Source organism: Aethalodelphis obliquidens, unplaced genomic scaffold, assembly GCF_003676395.1.
Source record: "Aethalodelphis obliquidens isolate GAN/ISIS:26980383/991018 unplaced genomic scaffold, ASM367639v1 scaffold11, whole genome shotgun sequence".
In the NCBI taxonomy this organism is placed as follows: Eukaryota; Metazoa; Chordata; class Mammalia; order Artiodactyla; family Delphinidae; genus Aethalodelphis; species Aethalodelphis obliquidens.
In genome coordinates this window covers 18,495,453-18,521,328 of record NW_020837955.1, presented here as the reverse complement: position 1 = coordinate 18,521,328, position 25,876 = coordinate 18,495,453, and the positions used below count along the sequence as shown (strand labels likewise).

Genomic DNA, 25,876 nt, shown 5'->3' with positions numbered 1-25,876 from the left:
CAGTTTTACATAGGCATGAACAGGACTCTGGGCCTTATTTTTCCTGGGAAAAAAAAAGGTGGGGGTCATAAGCAGGGAGGGAGTAGAGGGCCCTGGGGTGGGGGGAAGGGGTGTTAACTAGCAAATGGTCCCGACCAGGCTTGTTCCAGTGTTGCATCAATGAGAGTGTGTAGGGGTGTAGAGGTGTGCTGGTGCCCTAACAACTTCTCTGATGGAGCCAGGCAGTCCTTAGCCCTCTAGCCTTCCTCTCCCTGAGGCCACCACCCCATGCCAAATGCCTGAAGGGAACCAAGAAGCCCAGAGCCTGAGTTGGTTTGTAGGTGTGTGATCAGCAAACCCGCATCCCCCGCCCCCGCCCCCGGCCAGAAAAGAAGGAAATGAAGCCAGCACTCCATCTCCTGAGGGAATAGAAGGTGGAGGCATCTACCCACATCCCTTCTACTTTAGTACTCAGGGTGCTGATGGAGGACTGATTTTTCTATACTCAGAGCTCCCTCTGCTGGGGGCTGAGGCTCCCTACAGAAGGGGAGGGAAGAGACTAAGAACTGAACTTTGTAGGGAGAGAATGGAAGGCCGCAGGCAGCAAGCTCTTCCTGGACACTCAGGACATAGAATTGAATGAAGATCAAGAAGTAGACAGGTTTTCAGTTTATTGAGTAACAGTGGCACCATAGCTTTTATTACTGGTGGCGGTTGTTTGGGGGAGCAAGAAAGTGCTCTTAGAGGATCGCACTGGGGCCTTCACCCCACTTCAGCCAGAGGTCACAGGAGTTGGAGTCATGGTCCAGCTCTGCACTCCGTGAATTCACCAGCACATATTCCATCCCCAAGTCCACCTCCCCTTTGGACCAGCCGTTGACTGCCGGGCCCTTCCTCCTCTTGGAGGTGGGGGTGTGGGGGAGCAGGGCCAAAAAGCCTCAAGAGAAGGAACTAAGATCAGGATCCTGCCGAACGTCCAGCAATATCAGTGGAACACAAAATCCCCTGTCTTGAGATCATATGCTCAGGGCCTAGTTGCCCTTGAGGTGTCCTAGTTACAGCCACTCAGACACCTGTGGAGTTTAAGCACCGTTCCCACGCTGTGTCCCTCCGTAAGAGGGTGCAGTGGGGGCTCTTAAACAGGAATGCTTGCTCTGCCTTTGTGGCTTTTTGGTTAGGGGAGGGGGTTGGGATTGTAACTTTAGACTTAAGGTTATGATGTCTTGCGGCCCAAGAACTCCTAAGATTATGCCTGAAGATGCCCGTGCTACAGTGTGGGGGAGATGGGGAGATGGCAAGAGCAGTACAGGACACTGACACTCCTTTGTTCTAGCAGAGAAGAGGAGAGGAGATGACCCCTTCCAGGATGTAGGGAATGCGATAAGCCCCCTGCCTCCCTTATCTTGCCATGTCATCCTCTGCCAGCCCAGTTCCTGAGTCAGCTTCGGAAGCCAGGAAGCAGAAATCTGAAGGATTCAGCCCAGTTTAGCCTGCTGGTATCCCTCAGTCTCTGTCCTGAGATCCTGGGTCTCCTCCTGTGTCCAGAAGGGGCAAGGTTCCATCAGGAACGACTCGGCTGGTGGAACTGTTTAGGCGAGAAAGTCCCATAGCCTGGCCGGCTGGCAGGTGACAGGAGGCCAAGAAGGGAAGCCAGACATGAGGACATCCCAGGACAACCTGTACACACACGTATCACATATGTACATATGTAGACACACTAGCGCAGAAGGGATCATGTGACCCTGCTCTTTGAAATCAGAGGAGAGAAAAAGGCTACGGGGGCACCTCTCCCAGCCTAATGGATTGCTGGTCTCAACGGCTGCTCCCACACCAGGCCCCCGCCCAGTACCAGGCAGATGGAAAAGTGGCAGGGACGGCAAGGCTCCACTAAAGCAGCAGCCCAAGGAGGTGAGAGGAGGCCAGGGGCTGACGCCCCCTCAAAGCCCCTTGTTGTAGTAAACCGCTTCGATACTGGGGTTTTGCTCATGGATCTGAGCTCTCAGCTCCGGCTCCAGCCTGCTCACGTGGATGGAGCTGCAACAGAACAGCGCAGGCAGGCTGAATGTCCCTTGAGCCCACCCCCTCAGCTGAGTGCCCCCCGATCACCACCCCTCTTCCTCCCAGGTTGCTGAATCTTCTCCTTCGACTGCCAGAGGCCCAGATCTCTGTCATTCCCCCACCCCCAGAATAAGCAGAACGCCTGCCAGGCCTCCTCCTGGAACACACTGAAGGAACCTAAATCAGCTGCTCCCAGAGACGTGGAGACCTGTCTGAAGCCCCCAGCCAAGCCTGGGGGCAACACTTACCTTCTCTGGGGGAACAGGGCACAGCACAGGGGGGTGGCAAATACCAGGCTGAGGGAGAAGAGTGTTGGAAAGGTTTGTGAAGCTCTGATCTAAGAGTGTTCCCTCCCGGCACCCCACCCCATCTCTGGGGACAGGCCCTAGGGGTGGAGACTGATGAAAGCCAATGATGACATTAGGTTCTGGCCGAGGAAAGAGCCTCCAGAGCAGTGACCCAGAGCGCCACAGCCAGTGACAGAATCAGGAATTAAATGTGCATGAAACTCTGGGCTGGTACCAAAAGGTATATTTCCATGGTTTCCGTGGTGGATGTAGAACCCCTTCGACTAGATTCTTGACCTTCAAGAACAGAGATCACTCCTAACACACACAGTATGCCCTACAGGTGTCCAAGACCCCTACCAGCTGAATGGATGAATGAATGATGTATTCAATGTATTAAATTATCTTAATTATCTTATCTTAAAAGCAATAAGACCCCCCCACATCCACCACAGAAAGGATACTCCCACACATTCTAGCTAACTCCCTGCACACTTACCAGAAGCCCACCAGTCCCACCTGCAGGGGCGCCCCCAGCCAGGGGCGGCGCTGTGGGGAGAGAGAGAGAATGTAATGGTGTGTGTCCCCTGGCCCCCCTCACCCCTACACATTCACCCACCGCGGCTCCATCCCATCAGCGCTGCCTTTGAGCCTCTGATATGTAGCCCTTTTCTTTCCCCCAGTCCCATAACAGGGACTCACCACCCTCCACTCCAGCCAGGCCCATTTGCTGACACCCTCCCTAGCGTCCCACCGCCCATCTTCCCCTCTCTGAATCGCTTCCCACACTTCCTTCAGGAGCCGCTTTCTTCAGGAAGCCTCCTCTAACCCTCCACTCCCTCCCTCCCATCCCACTGCGTGAATCTGTCCCTTTCCAAACACATCTCCTGCTCTGCACACCCTTCTTGATTTGCTCCAGCCTTAGAGGCCACCGATCTGTTGCTCTATGTACATGGCTGGCACTCAATAAATATTTGCGAATAAATGATTCAACAAATGAGCCAGAGCTTGTATCCCTGTGCCTTGCTTCTCCGTCCTGTTCGCATGCAGGTGAGCCTGTGTGTGTGTCTCAATGTTTTTTGTAGCTGACAGCACGAGCACGATATCAAGCGTGTCTGTGATAGTCCAGCCCTATGTGTGTCAGAGGTCTCTGGAGTGACACCAGCTTTCTTCAGGACAGAAGCCCTTTCTTTCCTTCCCTTCCCTTCTCCTCCTGCACCCTCAGTGTTCCTTCATTCCAGCTCAATTTATTCTTGCTGAATGAATTAATGAAGGTGGAAGGGGTAGCACAGGGGTGGGGCAAACAGGTAGCAAGTCTTAGACTCAAGTCAGGTTGGAGAGGAAGTTGGGGACCGGTCACTTCTGCCCCCAGTCACCACTATTTCTAGGACGGGAGAGGTGAGAGTGATGTACCTTTAGGAAGTCTTTCTTCTCCAGGGTGTCCATGATCACTGGGGGAATGGCTGAGGGGAGAGCAGGGCAAGGAGGGAGGGAGTTAGTAGAGTGAAAGTCAGGACCCTAAGGAAGGGGCGATCCCCCTCTGCAGCTCCTCCCACTCCCCCCAGAGTCCTCAAACCCCCCGAATAACGGCACCCCCTTCTCTTAGAGCCGCCCCTGCCTCACCCATGGCAGGAATCGCCATGCAGATTCTTGACGTCACCACCTGGAAGATTCCTTGCTTGGCTGCGGCCACCGAGTGGCCAAGCCTCTGACCCTGTTCATCGGTCACTGGGATGCCCACCTGCAGCTCTCTGAGAAGGGAAGGGGGTGGGGGTCAGATCACAGGCCCCAAATGCTCTCACGGGCAGCTAGTCCCCTCAGACAGCCTAGATTCAAAGGCTGGTTCTCCCACCCCAGGATCCCAGCACCAGACTGAGACTAGGCCCAGCAGCTCGTGTGGCTGGCTGGTGTGCCTACATGCACCCTGGGCGTGCACACGCCAGGAGCTGGGGCCTCTCACCTCTGCCTCATCAGGGGGATGTTGATGCAGTTGGCAGCTGCCACAGCTGCAAAGGGCACGAATCTGCCAACCAGCGGGGGCAAATGCTGGGGGAGGAAAGATGTCATTTAGTGCAGGGGTCTCCAACCCCAGGGCCGCAGACCGGTACCTGTTAGGAACTGGGCCGCACAGCAGAAGGTGAGTGGCAGGCGGGCGAGTGAGCGAGGCTTCATCTGCCGCTCCCCATCGCTCGCATTACCGCCTGACCCATCTCCCCACCCCCGTTCGTGGAAAAACTGTCTCCCACGAAACCGGTCCCTGGTGCCAAAAAGGTTGGGGACCGCTGATTTAGTGACCCTAAGGGCCATGGGGTGGTAAGGAACTCTGAGGAGAGAGATGGGGAGCCTGTAGGTTGGGGTGGAGGAGTGGTAGGGAAAAAGGAGGCAGATAAAGCGTGAACTGAGGGGGGGCAGTGGAATGGGGGGGATTTACCTTAGTGAGGGATTTGAGTCCCAGGGCCGTGGCCACAGCCCCGGTGGTAGCACTCACATAAGCCGTTCCCAGCTGCCTGTAGACGGAAGAGCCAGGACACAAGATGGGAGGTAAACAGTCCAGCATGTGACTCTTTGCTTCAGGGACGTGAGGCATGGGAGGGTGGCCTCAGTGCAGAGAAACGTCTCCCCTGCTCCAATGCAGACTTGTCTGGAAGCCCCAATCCCTACCCTTGAAGAGGACTGGGTCCCCCAAAGCATACACAAGAAGACCTCAGGCCCTCAGTCAGGCCAGGAAAGTGAGTGGGGGGCAGGCTGAGAGGAGGCCACTGAGCCACTGGCTGCATAGGCCCAGGGGAACAGGAGAGAGCAATGGAGGGCTGGGAGAAGAGTCCCTGGGAACAAGCTCTCACCCCCCAGTGATGGGAGCGTCGCCACTGCGGTTGGAGTAGTTAACGATGGCATTGAAGGACTGATTCACCCACTGCCAGAACACCACGGTTGGGGTCTTCCTGAGGGAACAAAGACACTTACTTCCACAGTGTCCCACATCCTTGGACACTGATAATAAAACCCCAAAGGTTAACCCCAAACCCTCAGGAGGGGCCCTGTTGATGCCCCTAGAACGTGCTCTGGTGACCCCTGCATGACCCTCCTTACACAAACACACCCATTGTCTCTGGGGTGGGAGGACCCCAGGGGCTGAACTCTGAGGAATGGAAGGGATTCTAACGCAAGCTCTCACCCACCTACTATTTTCTGCCCAAACTGGCCCAGAGAGGAAGTGCCTAGTCATCAAGTTACACTGTACCTTGAACAGAGCACCCAGGGAGGAGACACACAGAATAGGACCTGCCTGTAGAAGGTGAGCATGCAGCCGGTGATGGTCATGTTCATGGGCACCTGGGCTGACATGCGGCCAATCAGGACCACCTTCTCCCCTGTGTCCGGATGGAAGGCAGAGTCGTACACATACTTGGCCCTCCAGAGCTGGTCCTCGGTGAGCCCTGGCGTCACCACGCCGACCCTGCAGAGGTTGGCAAGGAGGAGACAGGCAATTCTAGGGGGTAGATCTGCCCTCCCAAGCCCTGCCCACCCAGCTCAGGGGAAGTCTGGGCAGAGGACCAGGCACTTTGGCTCCCAATCTCAAAACAAAGGAAATACATGTCTCTGGGGAAGAATCATGTCTTGCCAGAAGGAGGGCTCCTATTTCTATTTCCCTTCTAGCCACACAAAGAGGGGTGCCCTTCTGTTTCTGCCCAAATGCTAGGTCAATGCTGGGTAATGGTGGTTTCCAATGAGTCAATGGCTCATTGGCTGGGGTGTTGCATGAGTTTTTCCTCCTGGAGACAAGGAGGCTGCCCTCCTACTTCCTTGGGACTCAGCTGAGCCCCTCTGTCCTTGCAGAGGATGGCCCAGCAGTGGGACAGGTCCTTGTACAGGGTTTGTGAAACACAGAGCAGCCCCCTACCCACAAATATCGACACCACCTCCTCAACCCAAACACCCTGAAATCCTTTAAGTTAAAGTTCTGTGCCCTAGTTGTCTGTGATTCCAACCGAGAGGGCAAGGGAGTGAGGGGGTGGAGGAGTGGAACAGGGTCACGCTCAAGTTAGGGGAGACAGGTGCAAAAGGTACTGTATTAACAGCAGGGAATGAGCCCCTGTGTTAAATGGGGTTGGGTGTCACCTGTAGTTCTGTACGATGTTCCGGGAAGCTTCTAGCTGTGCCCCGGACAACAGCAGATTTCGGGGGTCAGTCACAGTGAAGAAGTGCCGGGCTCTGCCCAGGAAAGTGCTCTGGTCCCAGCGAGGTTCCTGGATATTGATATCTAAGGGCAACTCACCCATTTTCTGCAGGGCAGGGACCAAAGTCAGAGGACTCCAAGGAGGGGTCCAAGGGGTCCACATGGGGGAGACTCTGGTGGTGCTGCCCTGGTCCCTGCCAATCCTTCTAGAGCTCAGGATGACTCTAGATAGGTAAGCAAGGATGTGGGGAGGAGCTGTGTTCTAGGCAATGTTCCAGCCCCCCTGGGCCACTAGAGAACATGGCCAGGAAAACAGATGTCCTTGCACTCTGGCCTGGTACAGATTTTCATGAGTGAGGATTTACATGTGTGTGGCTGACGCATGAGCAGCAACTAATCCCATGCAGCTACTCTTGTGCTCTGTATGCACAGAAATGCAGATTACATGCATTACACATCCACGTTCATGTCAGCTTTAGGCCCCAGTTGCCTTGAGACCTACATACAAACCCCCAAGGCTGTTTGGGAAGATGGCATAAGCCATCTCACTCCCCAGGCCCTGACTGGAGGACAGCAAGGGTTCACTGGCAACTCCAGGGCTTACCTATTCCAGATCTCAAACAGGGGACTCTGATGCCAGCCAGCCAGGTGTGCTCGTGGGCATGCACAGTCCCCTCTCCAGACCCATCTTCCTCAGCCCACACTGAATGGCCCAAGGCTCGCCTTGTTCCCTAGCTGGGCAGGGCTGGCAGGAACACACATCCGCCTCTCCCTGAGCTACCTACCTCTAAAGGAGCAGGATTCAGTGAGTGAACCCTCCACTCGGCACAGAGAAGAAAGCCTGAAGCATTCATCTGGCCATGTTGGGCAATATCCTACAGAATGACTAATTCTCTCCAACCACACTTCCTCCCTCACAGGCAGACACACCCTCCCCTCTCACACGCTTACATTCACATACCCACACACAAAGACACTAGCATACACGCCCTACACAGACCTGCAAACAGGGTGGACATGCCCTGCATACAAAGACCGTTACTTACACACACACACACACACACACAGCTCATATCCATCAGTTGCAGACACTTGAATGTGTGACCATACAGAGTCTCACCCCGACATTCCCTCCCCAACCAACCTCCCCTCGTGCTTTAGAGCCGAAGATGCTGAATCTCGCAGGACGGAGGCAACTTTCCTCTCTGACTCCCAGCCCTCAAGCCCCTCTCCCCTGACCCCCGAACCCCGCCCGGCACAATGAGCACTCACGATTTCCTAGGCTCCTGGGCTCCCGTCCTCTGCAGCTCTCAGTCCCGCCTTCCTCTCCGCGCGACGCCCCCGCCCTCACACCCATCACGTGTAACGTCACGCGTGACGCTCGCCAGCCTGAGGGGCGGGGACTCCCTTGGCGCATCCGCCCGGCGAGGCCAGGGATTGGCAGAGCCTGGGGGCGATGGGTGTCATTTAAGGGCGACGCCCCCAGCCCGGGCCACTGAGACCCGGCCCTACGCTGTCTCCCAGAGCCAATCCGACCTCAGGGATCAGTTCTGGTCACGTCCCCAACCCGAGAGAGGAGGGTAGGAGCTGCCCCATTTGCTTGCAGTCCCCTGGCTGGCCTCGGGAGGCACCCGGCCTCTGCAACCGGGGGTCTAGGTGCCCGGGGCGAAGGCGGGCGGCGTGGAGGGGCATCCTCTGACGGTACGCCCAAAGAGACTCGGGTTACCGCCCGGCTTGTTTACTTAATGGCTGCCTTGGCAGTGGCCTCTGCCTACTTGGACCCCTGGTCTCCTACCCCGGTTCCCTCAAGGTCCTCTCGCAGCACCTTGGCATTCTCACCCCTTCACAGTCCGGTTCTGCTCGTGCCTGTGCCTCTTCGGTGTCCCCAGCCCTTTCCTCCTCCCTAGTCCCCTCTATACTCCCCTCTATAACCTCTAGCTCCACTGAGTCCCCAGTTTCCTTATGCCCCAATCCCTACCCCTGCATCACAGACCCTGGCCGCAGTCCCTGCCCCGGATGTGAAGGGGCAGAAAGCTCAAGGTACCTCTGTCTGCATCAAGAAAGTGGATCAGAAAGAGTCTTCCTCCTTCTAGTGTCCTGGAACCAGCTTCCCTGCCTTGCGTCCTTTCCAGAACTGGGTGGCCAGAGAGACACTTTCTGACATAGGAGGACGCATATGAGGGCAGCGCTCAAACACACACACACACACTCCCAACTCACCCAGTCACCATACAGAGCATGCGTGCTGCACACCCAGGTGCCAGCCCGCGCTCCTGCCCACCGCAGGCTCACGCCCCGCTCTGCCCAGGTGGCATTCCCTCGCTGAGGCCTCAAGGGTGAACGCGGAGGGGTGGCAATTCCATGAGCCCTGGTAGCTGGTTTGGCCTGGAGAAGACGTGGTTCTGGGCTCCCCTGCGCTGAACCGGTAGCGGGAGCCGGGCGAGCTGAGACCAAAGGCCTAAGTTCGCGGTGCGGGGTGGGGCACCAGAACTCGAACTGGAGCGAGTAGAACCCAGAGGCCCCAGCCCAGATTACAAACGGCCGACCGGGGCACCCAAGGGAGGTGGCTGGAGGGAGTGATTGGCGGCCCTCCCAGCCAATGGGAGCCCGGGGCTGCGCTGGGCGGCCCTATTCCTTCAGCCTCGGCGAGGCTTGGGCGGGGATCCCCCTGCTGCTGCTGCTGCTGTCGCCCGCGCCCGCGGGCGGGCGAGGCTGGCGGCTGCAGCACGCGCGAGCAGGTGAGGGGGGCCGGGAGGACCGAGCCGGGGGTAGGGTGCTGCGTTCTGGGTCCACGAGCTGCTCTGAGGGATTTGGCCCAGGTTTTGCGCGGGATGTTGGGGGGCTCTCGCCAGCAGGTCCTTCCCCCAAGGCTGGGAGAGGTTCACGCCCCTCTTTGGACGGGAGGGAAGGGGGGACAGAGGGGACCGCAGCCTGGGGCCAGGGGATCTCTGGGGCCCTTGGCTGCAGCTGTCCCAGGTTCTGAAGCCCCTCGAGGCGCAAGTCCCTGGGGCTGGCCCCCTACCCACATACACAGGAGGGGTGGTTCAGCGAACTGTATTGGCCCAAATTTCTCTCACACTGCTTGCAGCCCTAGGGCCGGCAATAATCCCATCTCCACTATCTCAACCTCTACTGAGGACTGGGGACCTACCGGAGTAGATGACTCAGCTGAGAGCAGGAACTAGGGGTGAAAGAGAGATTCTCACCCACCTTGTTGTATAAATGGCTCCAGAAGTCCACAATGGTGGCTGAACTGGGCAGTTCTCTGGCCAGGGGGTGGGAGAGGTGAGAGGTCTAAGGCATGGGAGGCAGGATGCTCTAAGCAGGGGGTGGGGTGGAAGTTCTGGGGGGCAGCGGAGGCAGCATTCACACCCCTTCCCCAATCTCTGCTCTCCCTGTGCAGGCCTGGAGCACACACTCCTGAGAGGCAGCAGAGATCAGGGACTCCAGGTCCCTGAGATCCCAGTCAGCACAGAAGGCTCATGGAGCCTGGGGCACGTGGGGCTCTCCTCTCAAGGGCTAGCAGGTTCCCTCTGGACCTGTAGTGCACCACCCCCGTCTAGCCACCATGGCGCATGGCTTCCCAGTGGGCTTCGACCCAGTGGGCCTCAGAGACCTAAGCTCTGGCTCTCTGAGCTCCCTCTCCTCCCGAGGCCACCTGGGCAGCGAGTCAGGCTCTGCAACCCGATACCTGCTGAGAAAGCAACGGCGGCTGCTGAATGGGCCCCTCCGTGGAATCCGAGCCTCATCGCCCATGGGCCGTGTCATCCTCATCAACTCCCCCATCGAAGGTGGGAGCAGAGCCCAGCCACCGGGCCGGGAACTGCGGGTGGGGGGTAGGGGACAGCAGGCACTAGGTAGGAGAGGGCAGAGCCAGTGTGGGTGGGGGAACTCAAGAAATGGGAATCAGGGATGCAGGGAGAGAGAGCCTCTGGTAACCCATAGACTCTTCCTCATCTACCCTTTTCTCACCTTTAAGCCGATCCTTTAGTGTTCCAGGATTGTGGAGAGGTCAGAGGTGGGAGGTCTGGCATGAAGGTAGAGAAGGGGGTGTGGTATGCCAGCCCCCAAGGAAGCAAGGCAGAGTATTGAATTGGCCCCTCACTCCTATGGACTCTTCCTTTCTCCAGACCCATTCATGTATGACTTTGGGGGGTGGGCAGGATGGAGAGGGACATTCTTCATCAACCAGTTCATTGTGAGCCCAGCTCTGTGCTGGGCTGTGAGGAGTGAATGTCCAGCTGGACAGAAAGAATTAAAGGCTTCAGGTGCAGAGGACGGAGACAGAGGTAAAGTGGAAGATGTTGCAAAGAGTGGGGAGAAAAGGAGGGTTGAGGATAGGGAGGGAGCCCCAGGTCTGGGCCCTGAGGGAGGGGGACACCTAATCTTATGTAGTTGCTTAACGTTTCATTGCACACCTATTGTATACCAGCTCTCGTTAGGTCCTGTGGGAACCTACAGAGAAATAAGGCTCAATCTTCACCTTCCAGAAATTTCCAGTGTAGCAGGACTTAGAGACAGAGCAATGACAGCAGCTGGTGGTGGGGTGGAGATATCACAGACAAGGTTGAAACGGAAAGCATGGAATATGATGGGTGGGCACTTAGGAGACAGCCTGGCTGCAGTGACAGATGTGAGGCGACAAAGAGCCGGTGACCAAGGCAGGACCTTGAATACCAGCAGGGGAGTGGGGCCCCCTGGGCCTGGGCTTTCCGTGGGTGGGACCAGATAAGTATCTCCAGCTCCGCTCTTCTCTCTCAGCCAGCAGGGCTCCCCTGGCTGGATCCCAGACTGGACTTTTCAGCCTGCTCCTTCCCGCTGACTCAGCTGGGTCCCTCTGTCCCCTACCCAGGGCACCAGGGCAGGGGAGGAGCATGTTGCTCAGGGAGCAGGCTTTCCTGCACCAGTGGCCCATCACGCTCACCCCCATCGTCCACCAAGCCCGGCCTCAACTTCAGGTGAGCAGCAGGGCAGCATGTCATTCTGGACATGGAGCAGAAGTCGCCAGATAAGCTAGGAAACACAGAGGGGGAGAGAGGAGGTACTGTAGCACGGCCCTTGCAAGTCCCATCGTATTGGAAGAACTACGTCATACCTCCCCCTCACATGCCCACATACTCCATGCCCAACTGTGATGCGAGGCCTATGCACACTGTCCCTCTTCCAGAAGTTCCATGAGGGCTCTCTCCCTCTGCCTCACCCCAGTGCCCTAGTGCAGCCAGGAGAAATGCATCCCCTAGCAATGGAAGGACTGGGCATTGCTCCAGCCAGCTGGCTTGTCTGGGTTGGGGGCCTGTGAGCTCAGAATCATCCCCTCTGCCTGAGCACAAACATCTCCCAACTCACCACAGCCTGGAGCCCCTCCCCCACGTTATTATCAATATTTAGAACTTTCCAGAAGCCTAAAGTTAACTGATAAGGGAGACACAGTGGGAAGGGGAACACTACCACCCATATCACCCAGGAGTTCCCACCAACTCCTCAAACTCAGTGGGTCCCAGAGAAATGGTATTATCTTTAATCCCAACCAGCCCTTTCTCTTCACTCTCCTAATTCATTCATTTATTCATTATTCCACTTATTATTTCATTGATTAAAAGAAGACTTAGCAAATATCAAGCACAGTGCACAAAACTGGGGATACATTGGTGGAAAGAATTGCTAAGTCCCTACCATGACTGAGCTTACAGTCCGGTGAAAAGAGAGCAAGGATAAATAATATACAAATAAGCAAATGATGAGAAAGGATGGCAAGAATTTTGAAGGTACTAATTTGGATGATATGATAGAGCAGTGGTTCTCAAACTTCAGAATACATCCGAATTGCCTGGGGGCCTTGTTAGATAGGTTACTGGGCCCTACACCCAGAGAATCTGATTCAGTGGGTCTGTGGTAAAACCCCCAAGTTCACATTTTTAATAACTTTCCAGGTGCTGCTATGCTGCTGGTCTGGAGAGCTCGCTTTGAGAACCATTCGAACAGAGACTACCTGGGAGGAGGGGGAAGGGACTTTCTTAGGTAGGGTTGTCCAGGAAGGCTTCTCTGAGAAAGTGGTGTTTGAGCCAGGAGGAAGTGGAAATAGGAGGTGGCTTTATGAAGGTCTGGGCAAGGGCATCGCAGGCAGAGGGAACACTGGAAGGACTGGCCGGTGAGAGGAACAGGAAGGTAGTCACTGTGGCTAAAGGTCATGAGGCTGGGGAGGGTGGCCAGAGGTGAGTGTAGAGAGGTGGGCAGAGGAAAGCCCAGGGAGGGCGTTATTGGGCATGGAAGGAATGTGGAGCTCCTTCTAGAAGCAGGGGTAGGCACTGAGGTTTTTAATCAGGGGAAAGGCATGATCTAGTATGAAAGTTGACTCTGGCCACTGTGTAGAGAATGGACTAAAGGAGGCAGGAGGGGAGGAGATAGTGAGGGGCTGCCGAGTGCCTGGAGGGATGCCTGGTGGCCCCAGGCTAGGGCAGTAGAGGTAGAGGATATTCCCTCCTCAGAGGCCCCAAGCTCCTAGGCTCAAAACCCCAGATTTGACATCCCCCTGGCCCAGGGCCCTAGGGAGGCCCCCGAGGAGAGACTGAGGAGAAAGAGGGTTGGAGGGCGGGAGAGCAAAAGACTCCTTGTCTGGGCTGAGAAAGTCCTGGGACCTGTGCAGATAGAATCAGCTAGGAAGCCCCAGCATCTCCCACACCTCTGTCCTGCACTGTCCCCACCTACAGGCTGCCCTTGGGGATTACTTCTTGAGCTTCCCTGCTCACGTACTGTAACCTGATTTCTCTTAGAGCGAATAGAAGTGTGTGTGTGCGTGTACGTGTGTGTGTGTGCGTGTGCGTGTGTGTGTGTGTGTGTGATATTTCTCCTCTCAAACACCTCTGAGTAAGCCTTCCCCAAGAAGAACTCTGACCTTCCCAACTGGGACCCAACTTACCCCTCCAGTCCCCTCACTTTTCTCTAACCAAAAGGCCACCTCTGAGCCTTTGCTCACTCCATCCCCTCATCAGTGCCTTTCCCTTCCCCTCCACCCATCCAAATCCCATCCTTCAAGAAACCTTCCCTGACAGCTCCAGTCCCTAAGGACCCCCTCCTCTGACTTTCCCCATCACTGATGGAGAGGACCACTTCTGTGCTCTGGGCACATACTGAGGCATGGTGGTTTGAGTTTCTTTCCTCATGTAGTCAGTTAGCTCCTAGAGCCCTCACCTCCAGGATCACAGAGTCTATGAGATACAAGGGGCCTCAGGGATCCTTCCACAACATCCCAGACAGGGACTTACTAGGTATCAGCTTGTATGCCTCCAGTGATGGGAAACTCACTATCTTTCCTTGGAAAATTCATTCCATTGTCTGCCAACTGAAGGTTTTAGAAAGTTTTCCCTGATTAAATCTTCCTCCATATAACTCCACTGCGTGGGCTTGGTTCTGCCTTATGGATTACACAGACAAAAACATCTAATGCCTTTTATAGAAGAGCTCTTCAACTATTTGAATATAGACTTACCATACTCATCTCTACTGCAAGCTGGAGAGCCCAGACTCCCTCAACTGTGCCTCGTAGAATGGAATCTTGAACATCTTTCCCATCCATCTGACTCTCAGAGTGGCAGGATTTTTCAGAATTTGGCCTATCCCAGGCCTGTGGTCATGGGTAGCTTAGTAAGGATTAGATACACACACACACAAACACACACACACACAGACCCTGCATTATGAGGAAAGGAGGACCGTGTCTTCTACCATAGAGTCCTGTCCTGCCTGTTCCCACACCCTCCCTGGCCCATGGTCTCAAAATCACCCAGAGAGGACTCAGAAATTAGCTACCTACCCCCTCATTTAGGGCCCTGGGTGCCGGTACCCAGCAACCCAGCCTTCGCAGGCCCCAAGCTGGGGAGGCCAGGGTCCCTCTCTGCCCAGAATGGGCAGGGGAGTCATGCCTGTGTCCCTACGCCAACAGCCAACAGCGATGAAAGTGACATCATCCATGCAGTTCGAGTGGAGAAGAGTCCAGCTGGGAGGCTGGGGTTCAGTGTGCGGGGCGGCTCTGAGCACGGCCTGGGCATCTTCGTCAGCAAAGTGGAGAAGGGGAGCAGTGCAGGTGAGTGGGGCCCAGGTCCTGGCTTCGGACGTGACCCCCACTTTGGTGGGGTGTGGAGATGCTGTTGTCAAGAATAAGAGGAGAGGGCCCTCAGCTTTGGAGGGCCTGATCCAATGGGGAGATGGAAGGGGCTAATGAACAGGTAGGTCCCTGTCTGATGGCAGATACTCAGACCCTACCTGGGGATCCCAATCTCATCAAAGAGGTTTTACCCCAGGGAGCCTAGTCTGATGGGAGAGGCTCAGCCTCAACCTGGGGGACTTCTCCCAAGTGGCCCATGCCAGCCATGCCTCCCCTGGTGCAGAGCGGGCTGGTCTGTGCGTGGGTGATAAGATCACCGAGGTGAATGGGCTGAGCCTGGAGAGCACCACGATGGGCAGTGCCGTGAAGGTGCTGACGGGCAGCAGCCGCCTGCACATGATGGTGAGGCGCATGGGCCGCGTACCAGGCATCAAGTTCTCCAAGGAGAAGACCACATGGTGAGCAGGCCTGGTCCCACCCCACCCACCCCAGCACCACCACCCAAAGCCGTGGAGGGAGAGGCCAATGGCACAGGGCTCAGCCGGGGGCCTGGCTAGTATGGCTTCCGTTCTTCCCATCCCCTGGCACTGGAAACACAGGGATCCGACAGCCTGACCTTGAAATGAGAAAAGACCATTTCTTTCCCCGAGCCCTCCTCTCAACACTCTGCTGTCTCAGACCCCAGTGGCCCTGCCCCTCCGTGCTGCGGCTGTGAGCCAGGGGCCAGTACAGGGCCTCTCCCTCGGGGCCTGGGGAGGATTTGAAATGGGGCCTGGCAGTTAGAGCTGCTCAATAAAGAGCGATTTGCATGGTTTCCCTGGCTTGATGAAATCTATGGCCCAGTGAAGATCTCAGGTCTGGGAGTCCCCCAGAGGCAGCCCTGCCTTTCCTATGCAATTGTCTTGGCTGCTGGGAGGTGAGGGGGTGGCCGGTGGTGGCTGAGGGCCCCGTGCTGTTGTCCAGGGTGGACGTGGTCAATCGGCGGCTGGTGGTGGAAAAGTGCAGCTCAACGCCCTCTGACAGTGGCTCAGAGGACGGCGCACGGCGCATCGTCCATCTCTACACAACCTCTGACGACTTCTGCCTGGGCTTCAACATCCGCGGGGGCAAGGAGTTTGGCCTGGGCATCTATGTGTCCAAGTGAGGGCCGGGGCAGGGTGTGGAACGGGGTTGGGCTGGAACCTGCGGATGGGTCAGCAAGTGAGTCCTGGCCAATGACCTAGGTCAGGGATGGCATCTGGAGAGGGGGTCGGGGGTCACCAGGAGGAGGGTCGAGGGGTTTGACTGGTGTATCCCTGTATGCAAGTGAAGAGTCTGGAAGAGGGTGAGGGAGAGCAGCCAGGTGGCCTATCAGAATGCCTCCTTTCTGAACCCAGAGTGGACCATGGTGGACTGGCCGAGGAGAACGGCATCAAGGTGGGGGACCAGGTCCTGGCGGCCAATGGTGTCAGGTTCGACGACATCAGCCACAGCCAAGCCGTGGAGGTGCTGAAGGGCCAAACACACATCATGTTGACCATCAAGGTGGGCAGGGCTGTGGGAGACAGGGAGAGGCCAAGACAGGGAGAGGCCAAGACAGGGAGAGGCCAAGGACTTCCCAGGCCACTCTAGCACTTAGTGTTGCCCATCGCTGTGCAACTTATGACTTTCCACAGCCTCGTGAAAGGTAGGGCAGGCATTGTCCTCATACCTATTTCACAGAAGAAGAAACTGAGGCTCAGAGAGGCGACATAACTCAGGAATCACAGTCAATTACTCAGTTGATCAGTAGGAGGGCCTGGTTTCTGTCCAGCTCCCCACCAGATGCGTAGGCCAGTGTCCCTTTGTATGAGTGGTGGAGGTCTAGGGGCCTCCACCCAGAAAGGGGGGTGGTAGCTGTGGCTTTGGGCAGGACCTGGGTAGTGGGCATCCTCAGGGCACAGGGCAGGGAGGTCTGGGCTGGAGCCAGAGATTGTGTTTCAGGGGATACGCCTGGATTCATTATTCATGTGGGTCTCACACTTGCCTCAGGATCAAGTCCTTCTCACCCTGGCTCCCGGAGGAGGTGATGTCTCACTCTCCCCTAGCGCCCAACCCTGGCCCCTGCCCCCGTCGTCTCCCTTGTGAGACTTCTTCCCTCTCACCATTCAGTGCCTCCTCTGCCATCCCCCCCGCCACCGCCTCTATTTCCCACCTCTCCCACATCCCGTTTCTCTCTTTCCTTCCTCTCAGATTATCCCAAACACTCCTCCTCTCTCCCACTCTGCCCCCATTCATTCATTCAATATTTTTGAGTACCTACTACACGGCAGCCACTATGCCAGGTACTGGGTCACAGCAGTGAACAAGATAGACCAGGTCTCTGCTACTGGAGGGAAACAGACAAACTAGGTGCATGCGGACTGTGACAGCTGCTGTAGGGAAATTAACGGAGAGGTGGGATGGGGTAATTTGGGAAGGCTCTTTTAGCCAGGGGGGTCAGGACCTTTCAGCTCTGAGGAGGTGACACCTGAAGAGCTGGCCATAAGACGAGCTAAAGGAAGAGAAGCCAGGCAGAAGAGACAGCAAGTGCAAAGGCCCTAAAGTATAGAGGAACTTGGCACGTTCAGAAACAAAGTGGCTGGTGTGGCTAGAAGAACATGATGAGCTCGGAGGAGAGTAATCAGGTTGAAAAGTTGACTCCCGTCCCATCGCTCCTCCATTCTTACCCTCCCTCCTCACCCACTCCCCTGTGCCCTCCTGTGCCCACCATGCCCTCCCTAGGAGACTGGCCGGTACCCTGCCTACAAGGAGATGGTTTCTGAATACTGTTGGCTGGATCGATGTAAGTAGCCAAGCCTCCAAGGTTGGAAGGAAGGGGCTGAGGCCCTAAATTGGGGCTGAAATCTCTGAAGAATAAGTGGGCAGGGGCACCAAGATCTCCTCAGGACTTTCACACGCCCAGAGCCATTTATGGGCTCTCCTCCTAGAAGCTGCCGTTCCTTTACAGGCTCTCCTGGGGTCTGGAGTTGCAGGGGGTGGTTGAAGAAGTGACTTGCTTAAGATCTCTCAACCAGTCAGTGGCAAGACGGCTGAGCAGCTGGTTCCCTAGACCCCATGCTTACAACCTTGCTGCCACCAAGCCCACGGGTGGCCTGCAGCCCCGGCAGGGCCCCAAAGCCACCCAGCCGGAATACTGAGACGCCCTTGCCCTCCCCACTGCCCGCAGTGAGCAACGGGGTGCTGCAGCAGCTGTCCCCCGCCTCGGAGAGCAGCTCCAGCGCCTCCTCGTTCGCCTCCAGTGCCCCCTACAGCTCGGCCGATGGCTGGAGCTCCCTGCCCTCGGACCACATGGATGTCTGCCTGGGGTCTGAGGAGCCGGGCAGCTGGGGGCCAGGCCGGGGGCGGGCAGACACGGCCATGCAGACGGAGCCAGACGCGGGGGGCCACGTGGAGACCTGGTGTAGCGTGCGGCCCACAGTCATCCTCAGGGACACGGCCATCCGCTCCGACGGCCCCCCGCCTGCCCCCCGCCTTGACTCTGCGCTCTCTGAGTCCCCCAAAACTGCTCTGCTCCTGGCCCTCAGCCAACCCCGGCCCCCCATCACCCGCTCCCAGAGCCACCTGACCTTGTGGGGTATGTGGGGGATGGGTGGCTGCTGCTCTCTCCAAAGCCCCTGCTCCAAAACCTGTCCCACACCCTGCCCTGGGCCCCAAAGCTTCCTCTGCGCCAGACTTTGCCCCAGCGCCAGCTGCAGAATACACTCAGACCCTGCTCTGGGCTCCCTTTCAAACTAGCCCTGGACCCCAAACCTACCCTCAGCCCCAGCCCCAGCTTGTCATCCCTGGGCCCCAAACCAGCCCTAACCCAGCCCCTCCATCCTGGAGTTCCCAGCCCTGTCTACAGACAGACAGACACACGCACACACTCCTCACATAGCTGTAGCTGTGGGTGGGGGAGGGGTAGAAAGCTGAAAGAGGAACCCCAGCCCCGTGCTCATCCCCACCTCCCCACATGGCTGCAGATCCCGTCTGCCCCCTACTCTCCCTTTTCTCTGCCCCTCCCCACACCCCTGCCCCTCCCCACACCCCTGCCCCTCGTCCTTCCCTTCTGCCCACCCCTCCAGCCCCCCGGGTGCTCCCTCGTGTCTGCAGAGGAGAAGAAACAGCGGAGGAAGGAGAAGTCGGGGTCCCCTGGGGAGAAGGGGGCCCTGCAGCGCTCCAAGACCCTGATGAACCTCTTCTTCAAGGGAGGGCGGCAGGGGCGGCTGGCAGGGGACGGGCGCAGAGAGGCCTGGACGCTGGACAGTGGGAGCACAGCCAAGTCCCGCCCCCACCCGGACCTGGAGAAAGGTAAGTACTGGGCAGGTCAGCCAAGCAGGACAGAGGAAAAGTCCACTCTGGCCTCCAGCAGGTCTGAGCTTAAATCCCACACTGCTTCGTCCTAGCTGTGAGCCACCACTTCACCTTGCGAGCGTCATGAGTAAAATGAGAGTAATAATACCTATTTCTTTGGGAATAATGAGGAATAAGTGAATTAGTGTATGTTAATCATTTAGCACATGGTCTGACACACAGAAGATGCTCAGAAAATATAATGGTCCTTGTTATACTGCCTTATCTTCCCATTTTACAGAAGGGAAAACTGATGAGAGTCACAGCATAGACGAGAAAGCCTTGGGTCAGATCTCCATGCTCTTGGCACTGAGGGGAGGCAGGGCACTCCTTTCCTAGAGCATTTGGCTTCACCTCCCCTGGCCAGAGCTCCACAGGCTTTACCCAATTCTAGAACCATCTTGAGCAAGGCCATTTGTAGATCAAGGGCCAGGCAGGAAGGCCTAGACAGGCTTCACTCACATCAGGGGCTTCCTAAGGACACTTACAGAGGGTGTCTCATCTCTCTCTGGTGAGATTCAGAGACTGGACCCAAAATGGATGAGTAGAGACTATAGGGGTTGCCTGTAACAGAAACTCAACTCAAGCTAGCTTTAAAAAGCGCTTCTTGGCTCAGCTACTGGTGGAAGCTGGGTCTAAACGTTTAAACAATCTTCCCAGACATCTGCCCCCTTCATCCTCTGGTTCCTCTTTCCCCTGGGTTGGCTTCATTATCTTCCTGGCTTTGCCACTTGGAGGTAAGAAGGCCACTGTCGCTTAGCAACCCAGGGGAAAGAGCTTCTCCTTAAATAGTTCCAGCTTAAGGCTCTCATTGGCCCAGCTGGGATCAGGCGCCCAACACATCACTTGTCATCTGGGAGAGAGAGAGGTGCTTTCATTGGCCAGCCTGGGTCATGTGTCCACCCTGGAGTACAGTGACTGAGAATGGGGTGGGGGGGGTGGTCCCCAAGTAAAATCAGGGTGCTGTTTCCAGAAGGGAGAGTGGATGTTGGGTAGGCAAAAACAACCAGGGGATGAGGGGCTGGGCCTTGCCCCTCCCTGGGGTCTCAAGGTGACAGTCTCATGGGAGAGACAACCCCTTCAAATCAGGGCAGGCCAGCCCCCTCCCTAAAGCCATCTCTTTTTCCAAAGCCCCCAGGGCCCTGCTCTCTCCTGGTTCTCCTCCTACTTCTCTGGCCACTCCTCTCCTTCAAAGGCTCCTCTTTTTCTCTCTGTCCCTTGAAGGTAGGTGATTTGCCCTTGGGGTTCTTCCCTCCATTCATTTGCTTCCAAATGAACCCCATGAGCAGGGTGCAGACTGTACCCTCTCTTGATCCAAAGCCTTCACTGACTCCCCATTGCCTGTGAATGAATCCCTGGCCTGAACATGGCCTTCAAGACCCTCCTCAATAGCCTGGCCTCTTGCTTCCCGGTCCTACCACCTTCCAGCCTTGAACGCTCCATTCCAGCCAGTGATCCAGCCAGTCCTGAGCCCCCAAACCCCATTTTCAGATTGGGGACCAGGGCTGCAACTGAGCCTCTTTCTTCTTCATAGCAGGGGGAGTGGGATCCGTGCAGAAGTTTGTCACCTGGAGGCTGAGACGTGGTAATGCATGCATCCCTCTGCCAAGCCTGGTTTACAGTAGAGCTGCAGATGGGGTGCATATTGGGGGTAGTAGCTTAGGGGCTTTGGGCTAAACTCAGTTGGGGTCAAGCATGGGGGATCAGACAGATAGGAAGGTACACACTGGGGGGCAGCTAAAAGAATTGGACTATACTTTCTAAGAAAGATAGGGTTGCAGACAGATATTGGGGTGCATTTTTGAGGAATGGGAGCTTGAGTTGGGTCTCCCCAAAGACAGATTTTTGGAGAGATGAGGGAGGTAACCTTGCTAGAACTCCAGTGGGGACGTTCAGGGGGTCCAGGGGGCACTGGGCTAGGACTCCACTAAGGAACAGCCTGGGATAGGGGTCTGTGTTGGGGGCTGAAGGGCCTGGATTGGAGCTCCAATGATGAGCAGATTGTATGGGAGACCGTGGTGGGGAGCATCTGGGCTAGACTGGGATTCCGTCGGGGGTACATGGGCCCCTTAGCCAGTCTGTTCTGGGGTCTGACCCCACTGAGGGGAGCCCCCCTGCCTCCTCTTCTGGATGGCTCCTGGCTCCTTCATCATACCCTTTTGCTCCTGCCCTGCAGACCGGGAGAGGGGCCGGACTCTGCTCTCTGCCAGGTCCAGGAGCCCCTCCAGCCAGCTGCCCAATGTGGATGAGAGGGTGCAGGCCTGGGAGAGCCGAAGGCCCCTGATTCAGGACCTGGCCCGGAGGCTGCTGACTGACGACGAGGTGCTGGCTGTCACCCGCCACTGTTCCCGGGTGAGCCTCTAGCCCGTCCCCAGCCCTAGTACATGGTCACTCAGTCTCCCAACCCTTCATTCAGGCCACTATCAATTGACAAGTATCTGGGCTTGACACTGTGAGGCCAGTGGTAAATAAAAGCAGAAGTTACCCCTGTAACTTGTGAGTGCACACAGACACACAGACACATGGACACACAGACACACAGACACATACACACACATGCTGAGCTCACAGCCAGGAAGGGAAGATAGACAGTAACTAAAACCTAAGCACCCATACTGACAAATCATGTGAAGTACTGTGAAGAAAAAGAACAGGAGAAAATAACCTAAGAGGCACAAACTAGATGGCGTGGTCTGGGAGGGCCTCCCTGAGGAGGTGATATTTAAGCTGAGCGGAGAAGGAGCCAGACCAGACAGGTGATGAGTTCGGGACTTGAGTCCCTGCAGTCACCTGCTCTGTTCTCTGTTCTCTTCTAAACCCAGGCTTCCCCACCCCTCATGCCTCCTTCCACTCCTGGGTCAGCCAACAGGTCTGGCCTCATGCCAAGCACCCTCCCCTGTTACCCAAGTCAGTAATCTTTTGTCCTCCCAACATACCCCAAGCCTCCCCCAACACCTGCACTGTTGCTCTCTGTTTCGTTCAACTTCAGACAGAAGCAGAGGGCCCCACGGTGGGGTAGAGGGTAGATCTGAGGGAGTCTGTGTAGCCTGGGTGTTGGGGAGGCTGCAGGAGGCACAGGCCACGCCCTCCAGGAGGATTGGAAGGCCCTCTCCTATCCCTCTGCCTCAAGAACCTGCAGGTTTCCTGTGATGGGTTCCTTGTGCTCCATCTGCATCAGTGTACGCGTGATCCTGTATACCAGGGCAAGCTGAGGAGTTTCAGGAAATTGTTTGTGGTTCCCCCGACTCCCTCACCTTGGTCACAGTGGGGCTGTGTTATGTCTGTGTGACATGTGCATTTGTTAATCTCTGGGGCACCTGAGTTTGTGTTGACTTAACTGTACGGTTGTATCTGTGTGTATGTCACCTGGAGACTGAGGCACACTAATTCATGCATCCGTTTGCCAATGCTTGGTTTACAGCAGAGCTACATATGGGGGTGCATCTGGGGGGCAGCTAAAGGCCTCTGGGCTAAACTCAGTTGAGTGTCACGCTCAGCTCTGAGCGCCATGTAGGGCTGTGCGTACCAAGCCTTTGTGAGCCTGCAACTCTAGGCCCTGGCCACTAGGTTGAGCTCTGCGTCAGTTTCTTTGGTAGGCTCCTGTTCCTCCACCCCTCTGCTCCTCCCACCCTGCCCCGGCCAGGAGGGCCTCTCTCTGTGCCCTAGAGCACCTAGGGAGCAATGCCTACCACCCAACCTGACCCAAGCCCCACCCACACCAAGAGATCAGACCCTCGGGGTGGAGTCCTGGCTGGAATGATTAGTAAAGCTCTGCCAGTGACTTGGATGTGTGGTTCCCGAACCCCAAGCCTCCCTTCTCTCTCCCCCTCTGAGCCATCTCCCCACAGCCGCCAGACCAGGTATTATAAACCACCTCTCTGATCACTTTACACTCCCCAAGCCCCCTTGCAGCCTCATATCTTTGGCAGAAGAGAGTACAGGTTCCTTATCCTCACATTCAAGGCCCTCCCTGATTTGATTCCCCAATTCACTAACCTCTGCTTTCCCATGGTCACCACATCACATCCTCTTCCCTTGGTATAACATATAACACTGGTTTGTACAGCCTACGAATTGCACAACTCTAGGGGCACTACTCACACTGTAGTCACAAACTGTACAGCCTATATGGAGGCCCTCCATGTCCCCCATGTTCCAGTTCAACCTCTATCTACCCATTATTCCACACTACCCTTTTCTGCCAGCTATCATGCTGTTTCCCTGCATTTATCCTTAAGAGTCAGTGAAAGGCCATCTCCTCCATGCAGCCTCCTTTGATCTTCCCACCCTCCTCTGAGACTCCCTCTGCCCCGTCGCCAGTGGTCTGTAGTTTACTGGAGCATGTGGCTCTCTGTCGTTGTGTCCCCACTGCCCAGTACAGGACCTGGCACTTAGTGGAAGCTGAACACAGGTTTGTGGACCTGAAGTGTGTGCACATATGTGACTGGTTCTGTGCAATTACGTGTATCTCTCTCCAGACAAAAGGGGGTGTATTGTCCATATTTGTAAGTGTGGTTCCCTGTAATTTTGTGTGTGGTTTAGGGCCACACACACAGTTGAATTTCCAGATATTTATGAATGTCTCACTCTGGCCACCAGGGTGTGCTGTTTCCCTGTGTCTGGGCACGCCCGGGTTGCTCTGTGTGTGTCCCGGAACCAGTATGTGTGTCCCTCATGGCACTAGGGGGCAGTGTGCTGTCCAAGTCGGGTGGCTCCCAGTATACAGTTTGCCAGTTTGTCTGCGTCGGTGGGGTGTGGCTGGTGGCATCGGGGCAGTGCCAGGCAGAAAGGCCTCCACCACCCTGGGTACTGACCGGAGAGGCTTTCTGTAGGGCCACCCCTTCCCCAGAGTCCCCATTCCAGCCTTGAACAAAGCCTAATTTGTAGGTCTGTGCAGACACAAGCTGGGACAGCCAGGCGCACAGCCTAGACTTTGGCTCAAATTCCTTCCTTCAGCCCGGGAGGTGGGGTGGGGAGGAGAGTCCACGCCCTGCATATCCTTTTCCGGTACCACAGCAGGCAGGAGCCAGAGCTCTCAGGTTCCAGTCCCTCTTCACACTTCCTCATCTGTGTGGCCTGGGGCAAAGTCCTTCTCTCTGAGCCTCAGTTCCCTCATCTGTGAAACGGGAATAATTGACGTCTCTCTCAGAGTGGTTGCTAAATGAGGGACCGTGTGTACGAGGCCTAGAAAAAGGCCCAAAGCTGCTATTGTTACTGCTGTTACAGCTCTGTCACTATTATTGCAGGCTTCCACCCAGTCACCAAGATAAGACAGCCCGGGGGTGGGGAGAACCTCTCCAAAACGTGGGGTCCCTCCATGCCCAGGCATGCCCCCTCACCGGGCTCTGGAAGTCCCCGCTGCTATCTGACCTGTGGTGCCTCTCTCTGCAGTACGTGCATGAGGGCGGCGTGGAGGACCTGGTGAGGCCCCTGCTGGCCATTCTGGACAGGCCTGCGAAGCTGCTGCTGCTGAGGGACATCAGGTGGTGAGGGCCTGGGGGCAGGAAGGGGATCCCCGATACCTCCCCTAACCTCTCCAGGGCTGAAGTCCCTCCGGGCACCTCCAGAACTGAGCCCTGACCACCCCTCGTCTCTTGCCCTCCCCCAGGGGTGTGGTGGCCCCCACAGACCTGGGTCGCTTCGACAGCATGGTGATGCCTGTGGAGCTGGAGGCTTTTGAGGCCCTCAAGAGCCAGGCAGGTCAGCAGCCAGGGGGCAGGACTGTGGATCCCGAGCCACAGGTGGGGCTGGGGGCGTGGCCTCCCAGTGGAGAGGGGCAGAGATTGCCTGGGCCCTTTCAGCTGGGCCCATCAGGGAGCCTTGTTCCTGACCTGCTCTCCTCTCCAACCAGTTTGGCCTCCTGCCTTGCGACCAGCCCGGCAGGACACACCGCCCAAGCGTCACCTCATCACTCCTGTGCCTGGTCAGTCAGAGTCCCAGAGCCCGGGGAGGGGGCACACCCTAGGGGGGCTGGGGGAGGGAGAGTGAACCTTCCATCCTTGTCCCCATGTGGGCTGTCGCGGCTCCAGAGGTATGTGTGTTTCCCTGAAGGAAATCCCTCGTCTGCCAGAACCATTTTCATCATGTCCACTCACCATCTGTACTATTATTTACTTAATAATTAAAAAAATTTTTTTAATTAATTAATTTTATTTTTGGCTGTATTGGGTCTTCGTTGCTGCACGTGGGCTTTCTTTAGTTGCGGCGAGTGGGGGTTGCTCTTCATTGCTTCTCATCGTTGTGGCTTCTCTTGTTGTGGAGCACGGGCTCTAGGAGCGCGGGCTTCAGTAGTTGGTGGCTCGCGGTCTCAGTAGTTGTGGCTCACGGGCTCTAGAGTGCAGGCTCAGTAGTTGTGGCGCAGGGGCTTAGCTGCTCCAAGGCATGTGGGATCTTACCGGACAAGGGTTCGAACCTGTGTCACCTGCATTGGCAGGTGGATTCTTAACCACTGCGCCACCAGGGAAGCCCCTTAATAATTGGGTTTTAAATCCACTCACTTTTTAAATCATCTCACTCTATGCAATAACCTCTGAGAAATTACCAGCTTGGTGTGGGAGTCATATTTTTACTTGCTATTGTAATAGTTACTTAAATAAAACTGTAACTATGACAATAGAAAGTCTTAAAATACTATTGCAATAGAACCCGGGCACGCTGCCACAGGGCCTGAGCAAACCCAGGCCTGGGTCTCCCTACACCAACAAAGGCAAGGACTGGGGTCTGGTAAGGTGGTCTGGGCTGTTGAGGAGAAGGCGGCCTGACCTTGGCCCTCTTCCCCAGACAGTCGTGGAGGCTTCTACCTACTTCCTGTGAACGGCTTCTCAGAGGAGGAAGATGATGGGGAGCTGAGGGAGCGTCTGGGGGGCCTCCAGGTCTCCCTGGGTGCCTCTGCCTCCCACCACCCTCATAAAGGGATCCCCC

At 56.3% G+C, this 25,876-nt stretch overlaps 2 protein-coding genes across 4 annotated transcripts; one reads left to right on the top strand and one right to left on the bottom strand.

The window, feature by feature from the left end:
* Positions 1-633: 633 nt before the first annotated feature.
* Positions 634-9,033, bottom strand: SFXN3 (sideroflexin 3). Of its 3 annotated transcripts, XM_027112339.1 has the most exons (13): positions 8,722-9,033; positions 8,546-8,635; positions 7,774-7,948; positions 6,444-6,607; positions 5,566-5,781; positions 5,168-5,266; positions 4,756-4,831; positions 4,285-4,370; positions 3,948-4,075; positions 3,738-3,787; positions 2,824-2,873; positions 2,286-2,333; positions 634-2,013 (listed from the first exon to the last, which is right to left on the bottom strand). In XM_027112339.1, the coding sequence occupies exons 4-13, from the start codon at positions 6,602-6,604 to the stop codon at positions 1,917-1,919; spliced, it is 1,011 nt and encodes a 336-aa protein (XP_026968140.1). In that variant the 5' UTR covers positions 6,605-6,607; positions 7,774-7,948; positions 8,546-8,635; positions 8,722-9,033; the 3' UTR covers positions 634-1,916. The 3 variants fall into 3 exon arrangements, with proteins under 3 accessions (XP_026968140.1, XP_026968141.1, XP_026968143.1); XM_027112340.1 differs by lacking the exon at positions 8,546-8,635; XM_027112342.1 differs by having other exon boundaries at positions 5,611-5,781; positions 8,546-9,028.
* Positions 9,034-9,566: 533 nt separating this feature from the next.
* On the top strand, positions 9,567-25,040 carry PDZD7 (PDZ domain containing 7). The gene is made up of 13 exons (XM_027113077.1): positions 9,567-10,292; positions 14,441-14,581; positions 14,886-15,060; positions 15,566-15,742; positions 15,979-16,126; positions 17,345-17,405; positions 17,790-18,197; positions 18,245-18,913; positions 20,490-20,540; positions 21,132-21,307; positions 24,347-24,438; positions 24,564-24,655; positions 24,807-25,040. The coding sequence occupies exons 1-13, from the start codon at positions 10,070-10,072 to the stop codon at positions 24,941-24,943; spliced, it is 2,550 nt and encodes an 849-aa protein (XP_026968878.1). The 5' UTR covers positions 9,567-10,069; the 3' UTR covers positions 24,944-25,040.
* The last annotated feature ends 836 nt before the right edge of the window (positions 25,041-25,876 follow it).

Excerpts from the sequence above, each read along its gene's own strand:
- SFXN3 (XM_027112339.1), bottom strand. The coding sequence starts at position 6,604 with ATGGGTGAGTTGCCCTTAGATATCAATATCCAGGAACCTCGCTGGGAC. Across the intron at positions 5,267-5,565 it reads CCCTGGGTGCTCTGTTCAAG|GAAGACCCCAACCGTGGTGT; the intron begins GTACAGTGTAAC and ends TTGTTCCCTCAG. Across the intron at positions 2,014-2,285 it reads GCCCTGTTCCCCCAGAGAAG|CTCCATCCACGTGAGCAGGC; the intron begins GTAAGTGTTGCC and ends GTTCTGTTGCAG.
- PDZD7 (XM_027113077.1), top strand. The coding sequence starts at position 10,070 with ATGGCGCATGGCTTCCCAGTGGGCTTCGACCCAGTGGGCCTCAGAGAC. Across the intron at positions 10,293-14,440 it reads CATCAACTCCCCCATCGAAG|CCAACAGCGATGAAAGTGAC; the intron begins GTGGGAGCAGAG and ends CTACGCCAACAG. Across the intron at positions 15,743-15,978 it reads CTGGGCATCTATGTGTCCAA|AGTGGACCATGGTGGACTGG; the intron begins GTGAGGGCCGGG and ends TTCTGAACCCAG.